Here is a 15883-nt window from a genome sequence, read left to right as displayed (position 1 = left end):
GCTCTCTTTGCTTATGTTATTTCCTATGTCTAAAACCCCCTTCATTTTCTTATTTCTTTATTGGCTGAGTTGGGTCTTAGTTGCGACACTCCGGATCTTTCCTTGCGTCACTCGGGCTTCTCTCTAGCTGTGGTGTGTGGGCTCCAGAGCGTGTGGACTCTGTAGTTGTGGCCCACGTGGGCTCAGTAGTTGCGGCACTTGGGCTTAGTTGCCCCGCAGCATGTAGGATCTTAGTTCCCCAAGCAGGGATTGAGCCGGCGTCCCCTGCATTGCAAGACGGATTCTTAACCACTGGACCACCAGGGAAGTCCCCCTCTTCATTCTCTGACAAAAGGCAACGTAGTGCAATGGTTAAGAACATGAATTCAGGCACGAATGTCTTTGACTCCTAGTTTTGCCACACATTGGCTGTGTAAACTTGGGCTATTTACCTAAAACTCTGTGCCACAGTTTTTGCATTTATAAAATGGGCATAATAGTACTTATTTCATAGGGTTGTTATGATGGAGCAAATAAATGACTTCAGCTAGGCATCATCTCTACCTTTTTCAAGGCATCCTTTACTATCCCTCTGCTGTAGTTATATGTGTTCATGTCTAAACTCCCTCTGGACTAAGTTTTTTAAGGATCCTTGACAGTTATCTTTGTATCTCTTACCACTCAATGCCTTGAACAGAATGAGAATTTATTTAAAATGTTAGTGAAATGTGAGTTAATTTTGGGCTACACAGTATACACCAGTAATACAATACCACTCAGATGAGGACAGTAGGAGGGTGGAAGGTAAGTATATGACTGAGTTGAGTATTATGTGCCCACCATGAGCTTGGCACTGGGAATTCAGCAGTGAAGAAGGCCCAGACTAAAGTTCAAGGAGCTCCTAACCTCGAAAGGGATAAGATTTTGTGCTGTGTGCTAAGGTGGTGAATTATGGGGGCAAGGGAGGTGCTGAAGGGATTCCAGAATGGCCCGGGTAGTTGGGCAGGGTAAGATGCTGGTTAAGTTTGATCAGAAAATATAGAGCAAAAGGAAATGTGACTGTGTTCTTTACCCCTAGCAGATCTCTTGAAGTTCCTTCCTGACAACATGCTTTTTGGGGAAGACATGAGATGCCAGTAAGACTTGGCACTCCTCCTCCTCTGAGCATCCATAGAAAATGACCTTTCTGCTCAAAATTACTTCTTTTCTTTCCATTATGTGAGCCTGCGTTTGCTTCTTCCATCCTCAGTGCCTGCTTCTATTCAGTCTGTCTGTCAGCAACGCCTACAACATGTTGGGCTCTTGGCTAGGCCCTGGGGCTGCAGAAAGGAACCTCACTCTCAAGGGATTCATGGACAAAATCCAGTGAACAGACCATGACTAAACGGTGTGATCGGTGCTGTGCCCATGTGTGTTAACCACAGAGTACCAGCCTGAGGAGTTGGGGGAGGCATCCCCTAGGCAATGACCCCACTAGAATCAAGTCTTAATGATTGGACAAAAGCTCTTGTCACCCAAGAAAGAGTGAGGCCTGCCTTCAATTGAACAGCTGGTGCAAATCTCAGAGCTTGTGAGCCAGAACACCCTGGAATGACTCCACTTTATCCCCATCTCCTTTCCCCTTCAGCCAAGATCCATTTGCCACCCCTCCCCCAGCACTGGCTGCATTGCTGTGGCCACATTAAGACTTGGCCCCAGATCGAGGATGAGTGAGGAAGCTGTTGTACCAATATGGCTGAGTGAAGCTGCCGAAGGCCCTAGAAGGAGGAAGTGGATAAGTGCCTTATCCAAAAGGATACAGCAGCCTCAGGTCTTATCAGGGGGCAGGAGCTTCCTCACTCCTTCCCCCATCTCTGACCAAGTCACAATGTGCCTCGGCAGTGCAGGCAGCTGTGTGGGGGGAGAAGGAACTATAGAACTGGGGGCTAGAGTGGAGGTGTACAGACCAGCTGGTTCATGACTGCACTATCCCAAGCAGAAGCAATGGTGGCTTAGACTAGCATGGTGGTAGTGGAAATGGGGTGAAGATTCAAGAGACATAGTTGAAAGGCAGAACCAACAGGACTTGATGATAAAATACTCTCAAGAAAAGGGAGGAGTCGACTTTCAGCCATAAGCATCCACCGCCCAGAGTGGCCTCACCCTCTTCCTGGCAATCCTAGAAACCGTATGGGTCCAGGACCTAGAGCCCTTTACTCTGCCTACTACTCAGCAAGTGGGTTTCAGTTTGATAAGAAAAGACTTCCTGTGGTGGAACTGAAAGGAAGAGGAAGGAGCTAACCCATTCCTGCCTAGGAGGTTGTGGGAGAAGGAAGATGGCCAGAGCTTTGTGTCCACTTCATGCCCTCTGGCTTCTGGAGTGGGTGCAGCTGCTCTTGGGACCCGGTGCTGCACCTCCAACCTGGGCCTTGAACCTGGACCCAGTGAGACTCACCGTCTACACAGGCCCCAATGGCAGCTACTTTGGGTTTTCATTGGACTTCTACAAGGACAGCCGTGGGAGGTGAGCCCTGGGGGACTCCCCCACCATCACTGCATCTCTGGGTCTTGAGTTCCCCATTTGTGATAGAGGTTGAGCAAAGTGATTTCTAGGGTCTATTCGGGCTGAGTTCTTGTTAGGAGTACTGGGGAGGGACTAGCTCAGGTGAAGGTGTCAACGAGAGGCAGCACTGGGGAGCTGGGCAGAGCAAGGACAAAGGGAAGACAAAACCTGATGCTTTATTTTTTTCCCCAAGGGTCCGTTTTATGACCCACTCCACCCTCATCCTTTTGAAATACAGAGAGGAGCACATGTCTTAAATTGACTTGCAGAACTATGAAATTGTCTACCACCCCCCCCACCTTGCTTTTCTATTCCAACCCCCTCATCCCCATAAAAATTATAGATATTTGAAAAGAAGCAATAGGGCTTTCATGGTTGGGATGGATCAGGCTGCAAAATCAGACAGCTAAGATTAGAGTCCTGGCTCTTCCTCTTGACAGGAACTACCCTGAACTAGTTACTTACTGAAGTGGACACTAATGTCCAGCTTCAGGGAGTGGCAATGGCAGATGGCCTTCAAGTATCAGCCCCTTGGGAAATTTCCTCTGCTGAAGAGAGCCACCTCCCCCAAAGCTCCCCCACTTCCAAATGTGGCCTAGGAACAATGACTGATCGATGAGGAGTGTGGAGAGAGGGGAAAGTTTAAGGGTCCGGCTCTCTCACCTCAACTCCAGACAGTTCTGAAGGGTCCTTCTAGCGCCAGAGTTCCCAGGGCATTAGCCCATGGCTGTTATTGGGCCTGAATCTCAGCTCTGCTCCCTCCTCTGCCCACTCGTGCTTCTTTCCCCTCCTTTCCACAGATATTGGTCTCATGGGCATTACTTAAGCATTCTGCATACTAAAAAAAATTATAGCATTTTTTGGAGCACTTGTTATGTATTATTTGGGTGGCACTGTGCTGAATGTTCCTCTTACGTTTATTTCATTTACTTCTGACATCATTTATTGGTTGGTATTGTCCACCTTTTATATACGGTACAGCTGTGATTTGAACCTAGATCTACTAGAGTCCTCAGAGGTGTCAGCACCCCACCACCCACTTTAGAGGTGACCACTAGTTTAGTTCTTTGCCGTTAAAACACCATCAGGAAGGGATCTGATAACAGTTCAGACAGACATATTAGGGTGCATATAAACCCATGGCTTTTGGCGGCAGGTGTTGGGGAATGTGGATGTGTACAGAGTTTAGGAGGTCTCTAAAGGCAAGGATATCAAACCCCTGGTGTTCAAATCGAACCAGATGGTTATAGTCTCAGCTTTACCCTTAATTCCGCGGGTTGCTGTGGGCATATGATTTCCCTCGCTGGAAGTCAGTTTCACTGACCATAAAATGAAAAGACTGGCCTCTATGGTCCGTGAGGTTTCACTGAGGAAAGATGACCCAGGGACCCCCCCACCAAGGCACACTGCCCTCCCGGGTAGTGCTCCCAGCGCGGGCACTGGGGAATGGGGTGCGCCAGAATCCGCGCAGCGCTCACCCAGCTTTCTTATGCAGCGTGTCCATCGTGGTGGGCGCCCCACGGACCCTGGGCCGCAGCCAGGAGGAGACAGGCGGCGTTTTCCTGTGCCCCTGGAAGGCCGAGGGCGACCAGTGTACCTCGCTGCCCTTCGACCTCGGTGAGTCTCGCACAAGGAGGGAAAGGGAGGGGCTACAGGGAGAGCGGACAGCGGGGCTTCAGCACCCCATCCCTTCTTGTGCCCTCCAGATGATGAGACGCGAAGCGCAGGCACCCAAACTTTCCAAACCTTCAAGGCCCGTCAAGGACTAGGGGCGTCGGTCGTTAGTTGGAGCGACATCGTTGTGGTGGGCGCTACGGGACTGGGCTCAGGGTGCAGACAGAGGGCGGGGACACGTGGAGGGGGGAACCCGAGTCCCGCCCCTTCCCCACTCTCCTGTGGCCCTGCTTCAGGCCTGCGCCCCATGGCAGCACTGGAACGTCCTGGAAAAGGCCGAGGAGGCTGAGAAGACGCCCGTAGGTGGCTGCTTCGTGGCTCAGCTGCAGAACGGCGGCCGCGCGGAGTACTCACCCTGCCGGGCCAACATCATGAGCCGGGTTTACCAGAAAAATTACTTCAGTGAGCTCCGTTCTCCGTTTTGGCTCCGCCCACTCGCGGCGGTTTAGCCCCGCCCTTAATCTGATCCTTCCCTCCCACCAGCTCCCCCAAACCCTGCTTTCAGCCTGGCATCGCCCAGTGACCCAGCTCCTGGCTCCACCCCGCACGCCCCCGGCCCGGGAGCCGCTTCAAGGCCACGCCACCGTATTACCCCGTGGCCCCGCCCCCATATGACTCCACCTCCCGGCCCCGCCCAGGCCCCAGGGCCTGCTTCTTCACAGACCCTTGCTTCTTGCCTCCTCTAGGCGGAGACAAGCGCTACTGTGAAGCCGGCTTTAGCTCCGTGGTCACTCAGGCGAGTAGGGATCATAAACGGCGTTGGGGGGCTCCCAAACAGGAACCCCTCTCACCTCCAGGGCTTCCTTTTCAGGCTGGGGAGCTGGTGCTTGGGGCCCCTGGTGGCTACTATTTCCTAGGTACGTGCCCATCCGTACACCTCCCTCCCTTCTCTCGGCCTGGGTAGACCCCAGGCGTCTGGGGCCCCACACCAGCTGTCCCTTGCTCCCTAGGTCTCCTGGCGCGGGCTCCAATTTCCGATATCATCTCGAGTTACCGCCCGGCCACCCTCTTGTGGCACGTGCCCACCCAGCAGCTCACCTTCGACTACAGCCACCCAGAGTACTTCGACGGCTACCGGGGTAACCCTGGCACCTCCCTTCGAGGCTTCCCAGCACTCTAAGTGTCACCGCCGGTCAGGTCCTGCCCCTGTGGGAACTCCCCCTTGCCAACCCTGGCTGGCCAGCTCCAGCGCTAAGGCGCCCCCATCCTCTGCTACCACAGCTCCCCTTCCCCACCCTCTGCAGACCGCCCAGCTCCCATACACCCCACCTCGACCTCCCGCCCTGGATTCGCTTCACGGCCTAGGGCAGGTCTCGGTGGCCTCGATTTTCCCGTCTACACAATGCAGGATTTAAACAGTCTCCTCCCTCCCGGCCCCCTCCCTGCTTCACCCTCCCAGAAAGGCTAATTCGCGCTGTGTCTTCAGGGTACTCGGTGGCTGTAGGCGACTTCGACGGGAATCCAAACACTACAGGCAAGAAATTCACTTAGGGGCAGGGGTTGGGGAAGCCCGGAAAGGAGCACCTCCAAGACCCGCGCCGAAATCTCCCTGGGATGAGGAATGGCGGGCGGGAGGCGGGTAGAGATTCCAAGGACCTCACTGGCTGGGCCCGGCTCTCCCCAGAGTTTGTCTGCGGTGCCCCTACCTGGAGCTGGACCCTGGGATCGGTGAGTGCCCTCAGCCCACCACTCAGTGTCCCGAAGCCACTGACTTCACTCTTCAGCCTGATACCCCCAACCTAAACCTCCTGCCCTTTTGCGGCGGGGACGACAATGACGCGCTCCTGTGCGTTGTCCGCGTAGGTGGAAATTTTGGGCTCGTACCACCAGACGCTGCACCGGCTGCACGGAGAGCAGGTGGGGGTCGGTCCCCTTGGGGGGTGGCCAAGGCTGGGGCTTTGAGACCCTAGAATATTCCGCGGGACATGGTGGGGGCAAAGTCCAAGAGAGGGTACCGAGTCCGGGGACAGAAAGTAAGGTGCGACCGGGCTTCCTGCAGATGGCTTCGTATTTCGGGCACTCAGTGGCCGTCACTGATGTCAACAGGGACGGGTGAGAAGCTGGGCGCCCCCACCCCTACCCAGTTGGGTCCCAAATTACCAGAGGCGTTGACTGCCCTCGGGCTCCTCCTTCCCTAGCCCTCACTCCCACGTGACCACCGAGGGGAGCGGGAAGGCGAGGGTGGGCGAGATTTGGCTCTGGCCCGCAGCGTCCCCCTAGCTCCCCCACCACCACGTAACCACCCGTCGGTCCTGCAGGAGGCATGACCTCTTGGTGGGCGCGCCACTGTACATGGAGAGCCGTGCTGGCCGCAAGCTGGCCGAGGTGGGGCGCGTGTACTTGTTCCTGCAGACTCGAGGCCCTCACGCGCTGGGCGCCCCCAGCCTCCTGCTGACCGGCACGCAGCTCTATGGGCGATTTGGCTCAGCCATCGCGCCTCTGGGCGACCTCAACCGGGATGGCTACAACGGTAAGGGATGAGAAGAGCCCCACTTGCTTCACAGGGGTTTACAGCCACAATGATCATGGATTTGACCCGAGGGCAGCAGGAGCCAGGAAGGGCTTTGAGCAGGAGAGAGTTAAAGGAGACTCATTGGGGTTTGTTTGCATTAGTCCAGGCAAGAGGTGGTGACCGCCCGGTTGTGGGCTTTGGCAGCAGAGTTAGAGATGAAGGTGATTTCAAGATATTTACTACTTAGGTTATTAGGACTTGATGGGTGAATGGATGTGGGGCTAAGAGAGAGAGGAGTTGGGTGGGTGTTCACTGCCTGGAACTCAAGCCATGCAACAGGTCTGGGGTGAGATCAGCAATTCAGTTCTGGACTTGTCTGATTTTTTTTTTTTTTTTTTTTGACTGTGCCGTGTGGCTTGCGGGATCTTAGTTCCCTGACCAGAGATTGAACCCGGGCCTCTGGCAGTGAGAGCATCGGGTCCTAACCACTGGACTGCCAGGGAATTCTCTGGACTTGTTTGATCATGAAGGGCTTGGGAGCATTAGGCAGACATATCCAGAGAACATCTCGGTGTGGCTTCCCCCACTTCCAGCAGAGAGGTCTGAGTGGGAGATAGGGGATTGGGGAGAGTCAGTGAGGTCCTGGGAGCTTGCGAAGTGTGAAGAGGCCCAGACAGAGCCCTGGGGAGCGAGAGCATTTAGGGGACTCCCGGAGAAAGTGAGTCTGGAAAGGAGACAGAGGAATGTTCAGAGAGGTAGGAGGGAAACCAGGAGATCTGATAGCCCAGAACTCAAAGGAAGAGTGCTTTAAGCAGGAGGAAGTTGGGTCAGTGGCTCCAGATGCTGCTGAAAGGTACAATTAGATGGGGCTGGAGAAGTAAGTATTCATGGGCTTTAACAAGAAGGAGGTCATTGGTGACAGTGACAAGAACCGATTCAGGGCTGGGTAGGGACCAAAGCCAGAATGCCAGGAGGCAAGGTATGAATGGAGGGGAAGAACTGATGGCAGCCAGGGTAGACCAGTCTTTCAACCAGTTTGTGAACGGAAAAAGAGAAAGGTGATTACTGAAAGGAGATGAGGGTCAAGGGAAGGTTATTTTAATTTCAAAGAATATGGAGTAAGTTGAATGTGGAGGAAAATGATCTTATGGGGAAATGGGGGCATGAAGTGAGCTGGAGGAGGGTCCCTGCAATGCCTGAGGGATGCAGGGGTGGGATGCTCAGCCCAGTGGCAGGTGTAGGAGGGACACCTATTCCAGGGTCAAATGGGGAGAGGAGGAAAAAGTGGGTGTGGAGTTATAACACAACAGTTGGGCTGCTTCTCTTTGTGAATGAAGTGGGGGGCTAGGAGCTTGAGTGGAGAAGGTTTGAAATAGGTGCTGAGCAGAAAACGCCGAGGGACTGCTAGGCAGCACCAAGGTCCCTAGTGAAGGCTGGAGGTCAGGAATTCATGGTGCTCCATAGGGTGGCGTCTGGCCAGGCTTGCCCAGGACTGGCAATGGAGCAGGATGGCTGAGGATATGGTGAGGGTGACTGAATGATCAGAAAATAAATGAAGAGATGAGGAAGCCAAAGATCAGGAGACAGTGGAGGCCCAGGGCCTGAGGACAAGACTCGTCTGAGTGGTCTATTTGTATGAATTCTGTGTACCTCGATCAGAAAAGTCAATAAAGATTTTTAAAAGAAAACAACTGCACAGGAAACATAGCATAAAGTCAGAAGACAAAGGAAAGACAATTACAACATATATATCAAAGATTTTAATTGCTATCACATGCAAAGAATTCTTACAGATTAATAAGATTATGATGATTATTAAATTTTCAAGAGTGATCTTAAAAGTTATTAGTGATGACGAGCCCATGGTATGACTCTGGATTTGCATGGTGGGCGTGGAATGGGGTGAAGACCCCCAGGTGGAGAAGGGGCAAATATGTAATAGATCTTGGTTACTTAATCTTCTGGGACTCTATTTTTTGTCTAAAATGGGAATAATAATGCCTAATTTTCAGGATTAAGTGAAATCATGTCATAATATTTTTCTCAATAGATAGTGAGGGCTGTTATTGTTTTTACAATAATCGGACTTGATGGGTCTCCCTCCAACCCAATTGTGAACTCCTGGAGGGCGGGGCAGCTCTCTCCTTGACCCAGACCTCTGCATTCCTCTCCTGGTTCCCTGGAGTCTGCCCAGAGAAGGAGCTCAGGAAAGTTTTACAGGGCCATCTGGAGAGACTGGATAACAAACAGCCACCCCCTTTCTGTTGCTCCTTCCAGATGTCGCCGTGGCCGCCCCCTATGGGGGTCCCAGAGGTCAAGGCCAAGTGCTGGTGTTCCTGGGTCAGAGTGAGGGACTTAACTCACACCCTTCCCAGGTCCTGGACAGCCCCTTCCCCACAGGCTCTGGCTTTGGCTTCTCCCTTCGAGGTGCCACAGACATCGATGACAATGGATACCCAGGTGCCCCTGGACTGCCTCCAGCTAGACAGGAAGGGCTCTTGGGCATTAGCTGGAGATGCTGAGACACAGCCAGGGGCTTGAACCTGACCTGGTGCCCGACTGAGAGCTCTGACCTGTCTGTGGGGCTGGGGGGCCAGAGCAAACCTTCTATGGGGGTGGTAGTGTGGGGAAGCGCTGGGAAGATGAGGTGAGGACGCCGTACCCCCTCTAATTAACAATTCTGACACCTCCCTTCCTTCCCACAATGTCTAAAGACCTGCTGGTGGGAGCTTACGGGGCCAACAAGGTTGTTGTGTACAGGTGAGCACTGACTCCAGGGGCGGGGAGGGGGAGGACCCACACCATCAGAGGAGACTAGGCCAGGAGGGGCCACAAGGCAAGCTTCCTGCATCCCACCAGGGCTCAGCCGGTGGTGATGGCCACTGTCCAGCTGCTGGTGCAAGATTCGCTGAATCCTGCTGTGAAGAATTGTGTCCTGCCCCTGACCGGGACACCAGTGAGCTGGTGAGGAGACAGAGGGTATGGGCCAGGCAGGATCTGGGACCTCAGTGCGGGGACCCTAGCCCCTGAGCCCCATTCACATCTTTGCAGCTTTGACATCCAGATGTGTGTGGGAGCCACTGGACACAACGTTCCCAAGAAGCTGCGTGAGTGGCACCATGAGGACAGGAGGGAGGTGGGCCTGGGCTCCCCTGGAGGCTGGCCGGGGAGACCCTGACACTCCCTGCTTGCCCGGCCAGGCCTAAATGCTGAGTTGCAGCTGGACCGGCAGAAGCCCCGCCAGGGCCGGAGGGTGCTGCTGCTGGCCTCTCAACAGGCGGGCACCATCCTGGGCCTGGATCTGAGCGGGAGGCACGGCCCCACCTGCCACACCACCAAGGCCTTCCTCCGAGTATGCTCGGCTGGGAATGGGCAGGGCTGGGTGTGCAGAGCTTGTTCATCCAGCTCTGGGGCACTGGGCTGGGTGCTGCACAGGGTGGTCAGTGGGACACACGTAGTAGGGTACATGGTAGCAAGATGGCCTGACTCTTGCCCCCTCACTAGGATGAGGCCGACTTCCGGGACAAGCTGAGCCCCATCGTGCTCAGCCTCAATGTGTCCCTGCAGCCTGAGAAGGATGGACTAGCCCCAGCTCTCATGTTGCATGGAGACACCCACATCCAGGAACAGGTAGGGGTGGGCGGGTGCAGGCAAGGGAGGTGGAGGACCCCTCCACCCAGCAAGTCAGGGTTAGGGTTAGTGTCCAAATCGTATTGTGAACCCCCAAACCTAGATGTCACCTCTAATCTCGGATGTTACTCTCAACCCTGATGAAAACCCCCAAATCTCAATATCCCCTAAACCCTCATGTAAACCCCAAATGTCGATGTCACCTCTAAACTCTGATATAAACCCATAAACCCTGATGTCATTATCAAAGCCCTGACATCATCCCAAACCCTGCTGCAAACCGCAAAGCTCTGATGTCATCTCCAACCTCCTTTTCCTTCTCAGACCTTCTAATTCCCTAAGCCCTGATGTGCCCCCAAACTTACCCACACACCTGATGTGCCCCCTCTAGACCCGCATCATTCTGGACTGTGGGGAAGACGACCTGTGTGTGCCACAGCTCCAGCTCACTGCCAGCGTGTGAGGAGACCGCCCGCTCTACACAGCCCTGGCCCTGTCTACCCCTGTGACACCCCCTCCCCTCCTGGCTCCTGATACTCTGTCCTCAGCCCCTCTCCTCCTCCCAGACCCTGGGCTTGGACCCGGCCTCCTCGGCTTTACTCCTTTCTCCCCACAGGACAGGCTCCCCCCTCCTCATTGGAGCCGATAACGTGCTGGAGCTGCAGATGGAAGCGGCCAACGAGGGTGAGGGAGCCTACGAGGCTGAGCTGGCTGTGCACCTGCCTCCAGGCGCACACTACATGCGGGCCCTCAGCAACATCGAGGTGAGGCCCCCACCCTGGGGCACGGTCAGGGACCTGGAAGGTGCAGGAGCCTTGATTCTCACCTCCCACCTGAGAGCTCCCACTTCTCTTATGCCTTCCTTTAAAAGCTGCGATTTTTTTTTTTTTCTTTTTAATTCGGAAGAGGAGCATTTGCTAATGGCAAAAAATTCAAGAACTCGATTATAAAACCCAAACCAAAAATGGCTCAGGAAATAAATGTTAACAGGAACCTCTGTTACCGTTTGGTGAATTTCCTTCCAGTCTTTTTTCTCAGCATCAACAATTTTTATTTATTTATTTTATTGACGTAGTTTATAATAATGGGGTTATACTCCATGTAATGTTTTGTGGGTTTTATTTCCAAAAAAAAATCATTAAAAAGAATAAGGTGCTGCAGTAATACATAAAGTGGAATGTGACAGTCCTTGAACTCCCACCCTGGCATCCTCCTCTCCCTGACTTTCCAAGGGAGCTTAAATATATATGGGATGCTCTGTAACCATCTTGTTTCTCGGGACTGTCTCTCTGAAGGGCTTTGAGAGGATCATCTGTAACCAGAAGAGGGAGAATGAGACCAAGGTGGTGCTGTGTGAGCTGGGCAACCCCATGAAGAGGAACGCCCGGGTGAGGCCGCCCAGTCCTGGGTGCTGGGTCTCCTCCACCAGGGGTTCATAGACAGCTGGGTTTTAGGGGCTGGGTTTGGAGTCAGATGGCTCCAGGCTAGAATCCTGGTCCTCCCACTCCCTAGCTGTGGGTTCTTGGGTGAGTGACACCCTTTCTGAGTGCGCTTCTGCACAAAATGGAGGTAATAATGGTGACCTTGGAGGATGAGGACCACAGGCCACATTCAGAGTGGGCATTTGGGCAGTGACTTTGGCTCTCCCCATGTCTCAGATAGGAATCACGATGTTGGTGAGTGTGGGGAACCTGGAAGAGTCTGGGGAGCACGTGTCCTTCCGGCTGCAGATCAGGAGGTACTAGACTGGGAAGCACTCCGTTCCCCTTTCTGATCTCCACACAGAGACCCTCAGACACCCTCCATACATAAGGGTCTTCTGGGATGCCTGCTCTTTAGACTTCCCTCTTCCCTTTCTTCCTCAGAGGCTTGGTTCTGAGCTTTGGAGCCCTAGAGGAAGTTCTTGTCTAGGTCTCACTTTAGTGTGGCATGCTGTTTGTGGAGTTAGCTCTTCCTGAGACCTCTGAAATTCTGGCCCAGCCCCAGAGAGCCCTCACGTTCACTGGCCTGGTGTCCCTGACCTGCTTCTCCTCATCCCCCCCCCTTCAGCAAGAACAGCCAGAATCCAAACAGTGAGATGGTGATGCTGGATGTGCCAGTTCGGGCAGAGGCCCATGTGGAGCTGAGAGGGTGAGAGGCCAGGGGTGGAAAAGGGAGTTAGTAGGCACAGCCCTAAGGTTCCGGGGTCCTGGGCAAAGCCCCACGGGCAAGTCAGGGGATCAAGCTCACTCTGGGAGTGTCGGGCCCCTGCAGGAACTCCCTTCCAGCCTCCCTGGTGGTGGCAGCAGAAGAAGGCAAGAGGGAGAACCGCTCGGACATCTGGGGCCCCAAAGTGGAGCACACCTATGAGGTAGGGAGGAGTCTCCGCGCCCCAGGCTGGAGTGGGAGGGCCCCAGGGGCTGGGCTAGGTGCTGAGCCTCCTAACATCCTGCTGCCGCCACCCGTCAGCTCCACAACAATGGCCCTGGTGCTGTAAATGGCCTCCGCCTCAACCTCCGCCTCCCTGGCCAGTCCCAGCCCTCCGACCTTCTCTACATCCTGGATATACAGCCCCGGGGAGGCCTTCAGTGCTCCCCACACCCGTCTCCCAACCCCCTCAAGGTGAGAGCCTGGGTGAGTCCCCAGCCCATCAAACAGGGCCCCTGTAGGAGGGCTGGGAGATGGGCAGAGTGTCGGACCTGATGGCCTCTTTGCCTCCTCAGCTGGACTGGGGGCTGCCCACCTCCAGCCCTTCCCCGGCCCATCACAAGCGGGACCGCAGACAGGCACTCCTGCCAGAGCAGGAGCAGCCCTCGAGGCTTCAAGGTCCAGTTTTTGTGGTGAGCAGGCTCTGTGGTCTCCAGCTGGGGCCTCCCTGGGGCCCAGGGGCAGAAGGGACGGGAGGCAGGGAGGGAGACGGGCAGGGGGTGTGATGTAGGCCTCGTGTGGGCCACCGTGGTCCCACAGAGTCCTCCGACTGAATAGGAAGGCTTGTGCTGGTCTTGTGTCTGGGGCAGGGTGGGGGGCACTTGCATATTTTAAGGTTTCCAGTACATTGAAGAAAACGAATAAATGCCAAAGCAGGTTTACAGAAAGGCTGGGTATTGAACGCTGTGCGATTGACCCACTTCTTTCCTCCCTCTCCCTGCATCTCCGGGACTGTGTGAGCAATCTCATTCAGAGATAACGTCCCAAGCTTGAATCTGAGTCCCTTCCCGAGGAGGAGGCCCGGCCTGAGCTCCCTGACCCCCCAGCCCCCTCTGTCTTGGGCCCTACGGTGAGAGGGTGATGGGTCAGGACGGGCTGGGGACCAATGACACATCCCCTCAGAGCTGCGATTCGGCGCCCTGTACTGTGGTGCAGTGTGAGCTGCAGGAGATGGCGCGCGGGCAGCGGGTCATGGTCACGGTGCTGGCCTTCCTGTCGCTGCCCATTCTCCGCCAGGTGGGCCGGGATGCGGGCGGGCGGGGCCCTCTGGAGGCGGGCACTGAGTGTGTTGGGGGAGGGCGGGGCTTCGGGGGGTGGGAGAGAGTGAGGGCAGAGTTTACTTTGGAGGGGACGGGGTTAGGCTGGGGGCAGATCTCCCCAGAGGGGAGTCTGGGGCCGGGACTCCCGCAACCAATAGGCCTCGTGTAAATGGCTTTCACCGCCACCCCATCCAGAGGCCCCTGGATCAGTTTGTGCTGCAGTCGCACGCTTGGTTCAACGTCTCCTCCCTTCCCTACGCCGTGCCCGCCCTCAGCCTGCCCAGCGGGGAGGCTCTGGTGAGTGTGGAAGGATGGTGGCAGAAAGGGGTCCCACGGGTCTCCCATTGGCCTTCCCCTGTGTCCCTGCCCAGCAGGATGGGGGTGCGGCCTCCCTGGGTCTGCGGGGTGGGACAAGTAGGTGGCTTAGCTGGGGGTCACCAGCCCTGCAAGTTTGAGTCTTTGGGAAGGTCAGAGTCCCGGTGACTGAGGGGACCTGTGGGTCTCCCCTCAGGTGCAGACACAGCTGCTTCGGGTCTTGGAGGAGAGAGACATTCCAACCTGGTGGGTGTTGGTAGGCATGCTGGGTGGCCTGCTGTTGCTCACGTTCCTGGTCCTGGCCATGTGGAAGGTGATGCGGGAAGGGAGGGTGGGTTTCGGGGTGGGGGGGGCAACCCCGCAGGGAGGCAGAGGGAGATGGTGGCCCAAGTAGGTGACCCAGGGTCCATCTGATCTCCATCTCCACTATTAGAATGTCACTCTCTAGAGGACCTCTTCCAGGGCACAGATCCCTGGGAGAGGTGGCACCTGAAAAAATTCTGAGGCCTTTAGACCCATTCCCCCTGAGAGCAGGAGTCCCAGGGCATGAGCCCTGCCTTCAGGAATCCATTGGCCACCGAGAAGGACAGGGTTCACCTCCTCCCTGCTCTGTCCTGCCCCCCACCCCCCGACTGATGTGGGAGACCCAGGTCTGGTCCAGACCCCGCTTCCTGCTCCTTGTGAGGCCCTGCTGGGTCACTCCCTCCTCTGCGCCTGGACAACATGTGAGCCGTTCTCAAACTCACATGTCCAAACCCTGGAAAGCCATAGTGCTTTTAGGGAAAACCACACATTAGACTTATAATAATCAAATATATACCATCACATGCTTGAGTCATATAGAGATGTGATCATCAGTACTTAAGAAAAATTCAGGCAAGAAAAAACAAAACATTAAAAAAAATTTGGGGGCTTCCCTGGTGGCACAGTGGTTGAGAGCCTGTCTGCCAATGCAGGGGACACGGGTCCGTGCCCCAGTCTGGGAAGATCCCACGTGCCGCGGATTGGCTGGGCCCGTGAGCCGTGGCCACTGAGCCTGTGCGTCCAGAGCCTGTGCTCCGCAACGGGAGAGGCCACAGCAGTGAGAGGCCCACATACAGGAAAAAAAAAATTTTTGTTACATGCATTATCTCTAAATGGGGAAAGGCCTCCATTTGATCATATAGTGGGGTTTGTGTTCTGTGCTGGTCCAGGACGAGGACCTCGTGACTGGCTGGTTTCCAGCATACATCTTCCACTGCTGCTCTGGGGCCTAAAGATCACCTTTACACCCTGTCCCCGGCCCCTGTGCACCCCCAGGTTGGCTTCTTCAAGCGGAATCGGCCACCCTTAACAGAAGATGATGAAGAGGAGTGATGAGCCCTGCATCTCTGTCCTAGCAGGAAGGCTGGGGGTGACGCCTGCTCTGTTGCTTCTTCTCCAGCAAGTGCCCCCCAGCTCTGGTCACCCATGGGTTGGAGCTGTTCCATGGAGGGCTCCTGATGTCCTTCCCCACCCATCAGAGCCAGGTCACCCCCTTTCCTCCTGCCTAATAAAGAGGTTGAGTCCCAACCCCCAGCATGATGCCTCCTCTTGGGGTCAGAGGAGGAGACGAGGCCTGACGTTGGGATGGGGAATCTAGGGCTGGCAGAAGTGTGAGCAGAGAGGGTCTCTGCCAGGGCAAAGGGTGCAAATTACTGTCTTTGGGGAGTGTCAGGGAGTAGAGAGTGGGGGTGGAACAAGGGAGAAAGGGTGGCAGAGCCTCCAAGTGAGACTGGAGGGGGATGGGGTGTCTGAGGGTGACTGGGTGGGATGGCGGTTGGGAGCATCGAGAAGGCAGGCTGCGTCCCTGGTGGGTGGCTTTAA

General features: G+C 55.2%; 1 protein-coding gene across 1 annotated transcript; it reads left to right on the top strand.

Annotated features, from left to right (window-relative positions):
- The first annotated feature begins 2279 nt into the window (after positions 1–2279).
- Positions 2280–15600, top strand: ITGA2B (integrin subunit alpha 2b). The gene is made up of 30 exons (XM_082603587.1): positions 2280–2482; positions 4017–4138; positions 4228–4325; positions 4432–4597; positions 4882–4931; positions 5007–5052; positions 5146–5274; positions 5622–5669; positions 5820–5863; positions 5999–6052; positions 6195–6247; positions 6454–6665; positions 8925–9107; positions 9362–9407; positions 9507–9611; positions 9699–9754; positions 9848–9999; positions 10152–10277; positions 10669–10736; positions 10894–11041; positions 11573–11665; positions 11936–12015; positions 12327–12407; positions 12531–12627; positions 12726–12878; positions 12980–13096; positions 13587–13700; positions 13919–14020; positions 14235–14351; positions 15338–15600. The coding sequence occupies exons 1-30, from the start codon at positions 2295–2297 to the stop codon at positions 15392–15394; spliced, it is 3105 nt and encodes a 1034-aa protein (XP_082459713.1). The 5' UTR covers positions 2280–2294; the 3' UTR covers positions 15395–15600.
- Positions 15601–15883: the final 283 nt, after the last annotated feature.

The sequence above is a fragment of the Mesoplodon mirus genome (assembly GCF_964341445.2).
Source record: "Mesoplodon mirus genome assembly, chromosome: 18".
In the NCBI taxonomy this organism is placed as follows: domain Eukaryota; kingdom Metazoa; phylum Chordata; class Mammalia; order Artiodactyla; family Ziphiidae; genus Mesoplodon; species Mesoplodon mirus.
The sequence above is the reverse complement of the archived record's forward strand: the minus strand, read 5'-3'. Positions and strand labels throughout refer to the sequence as shown.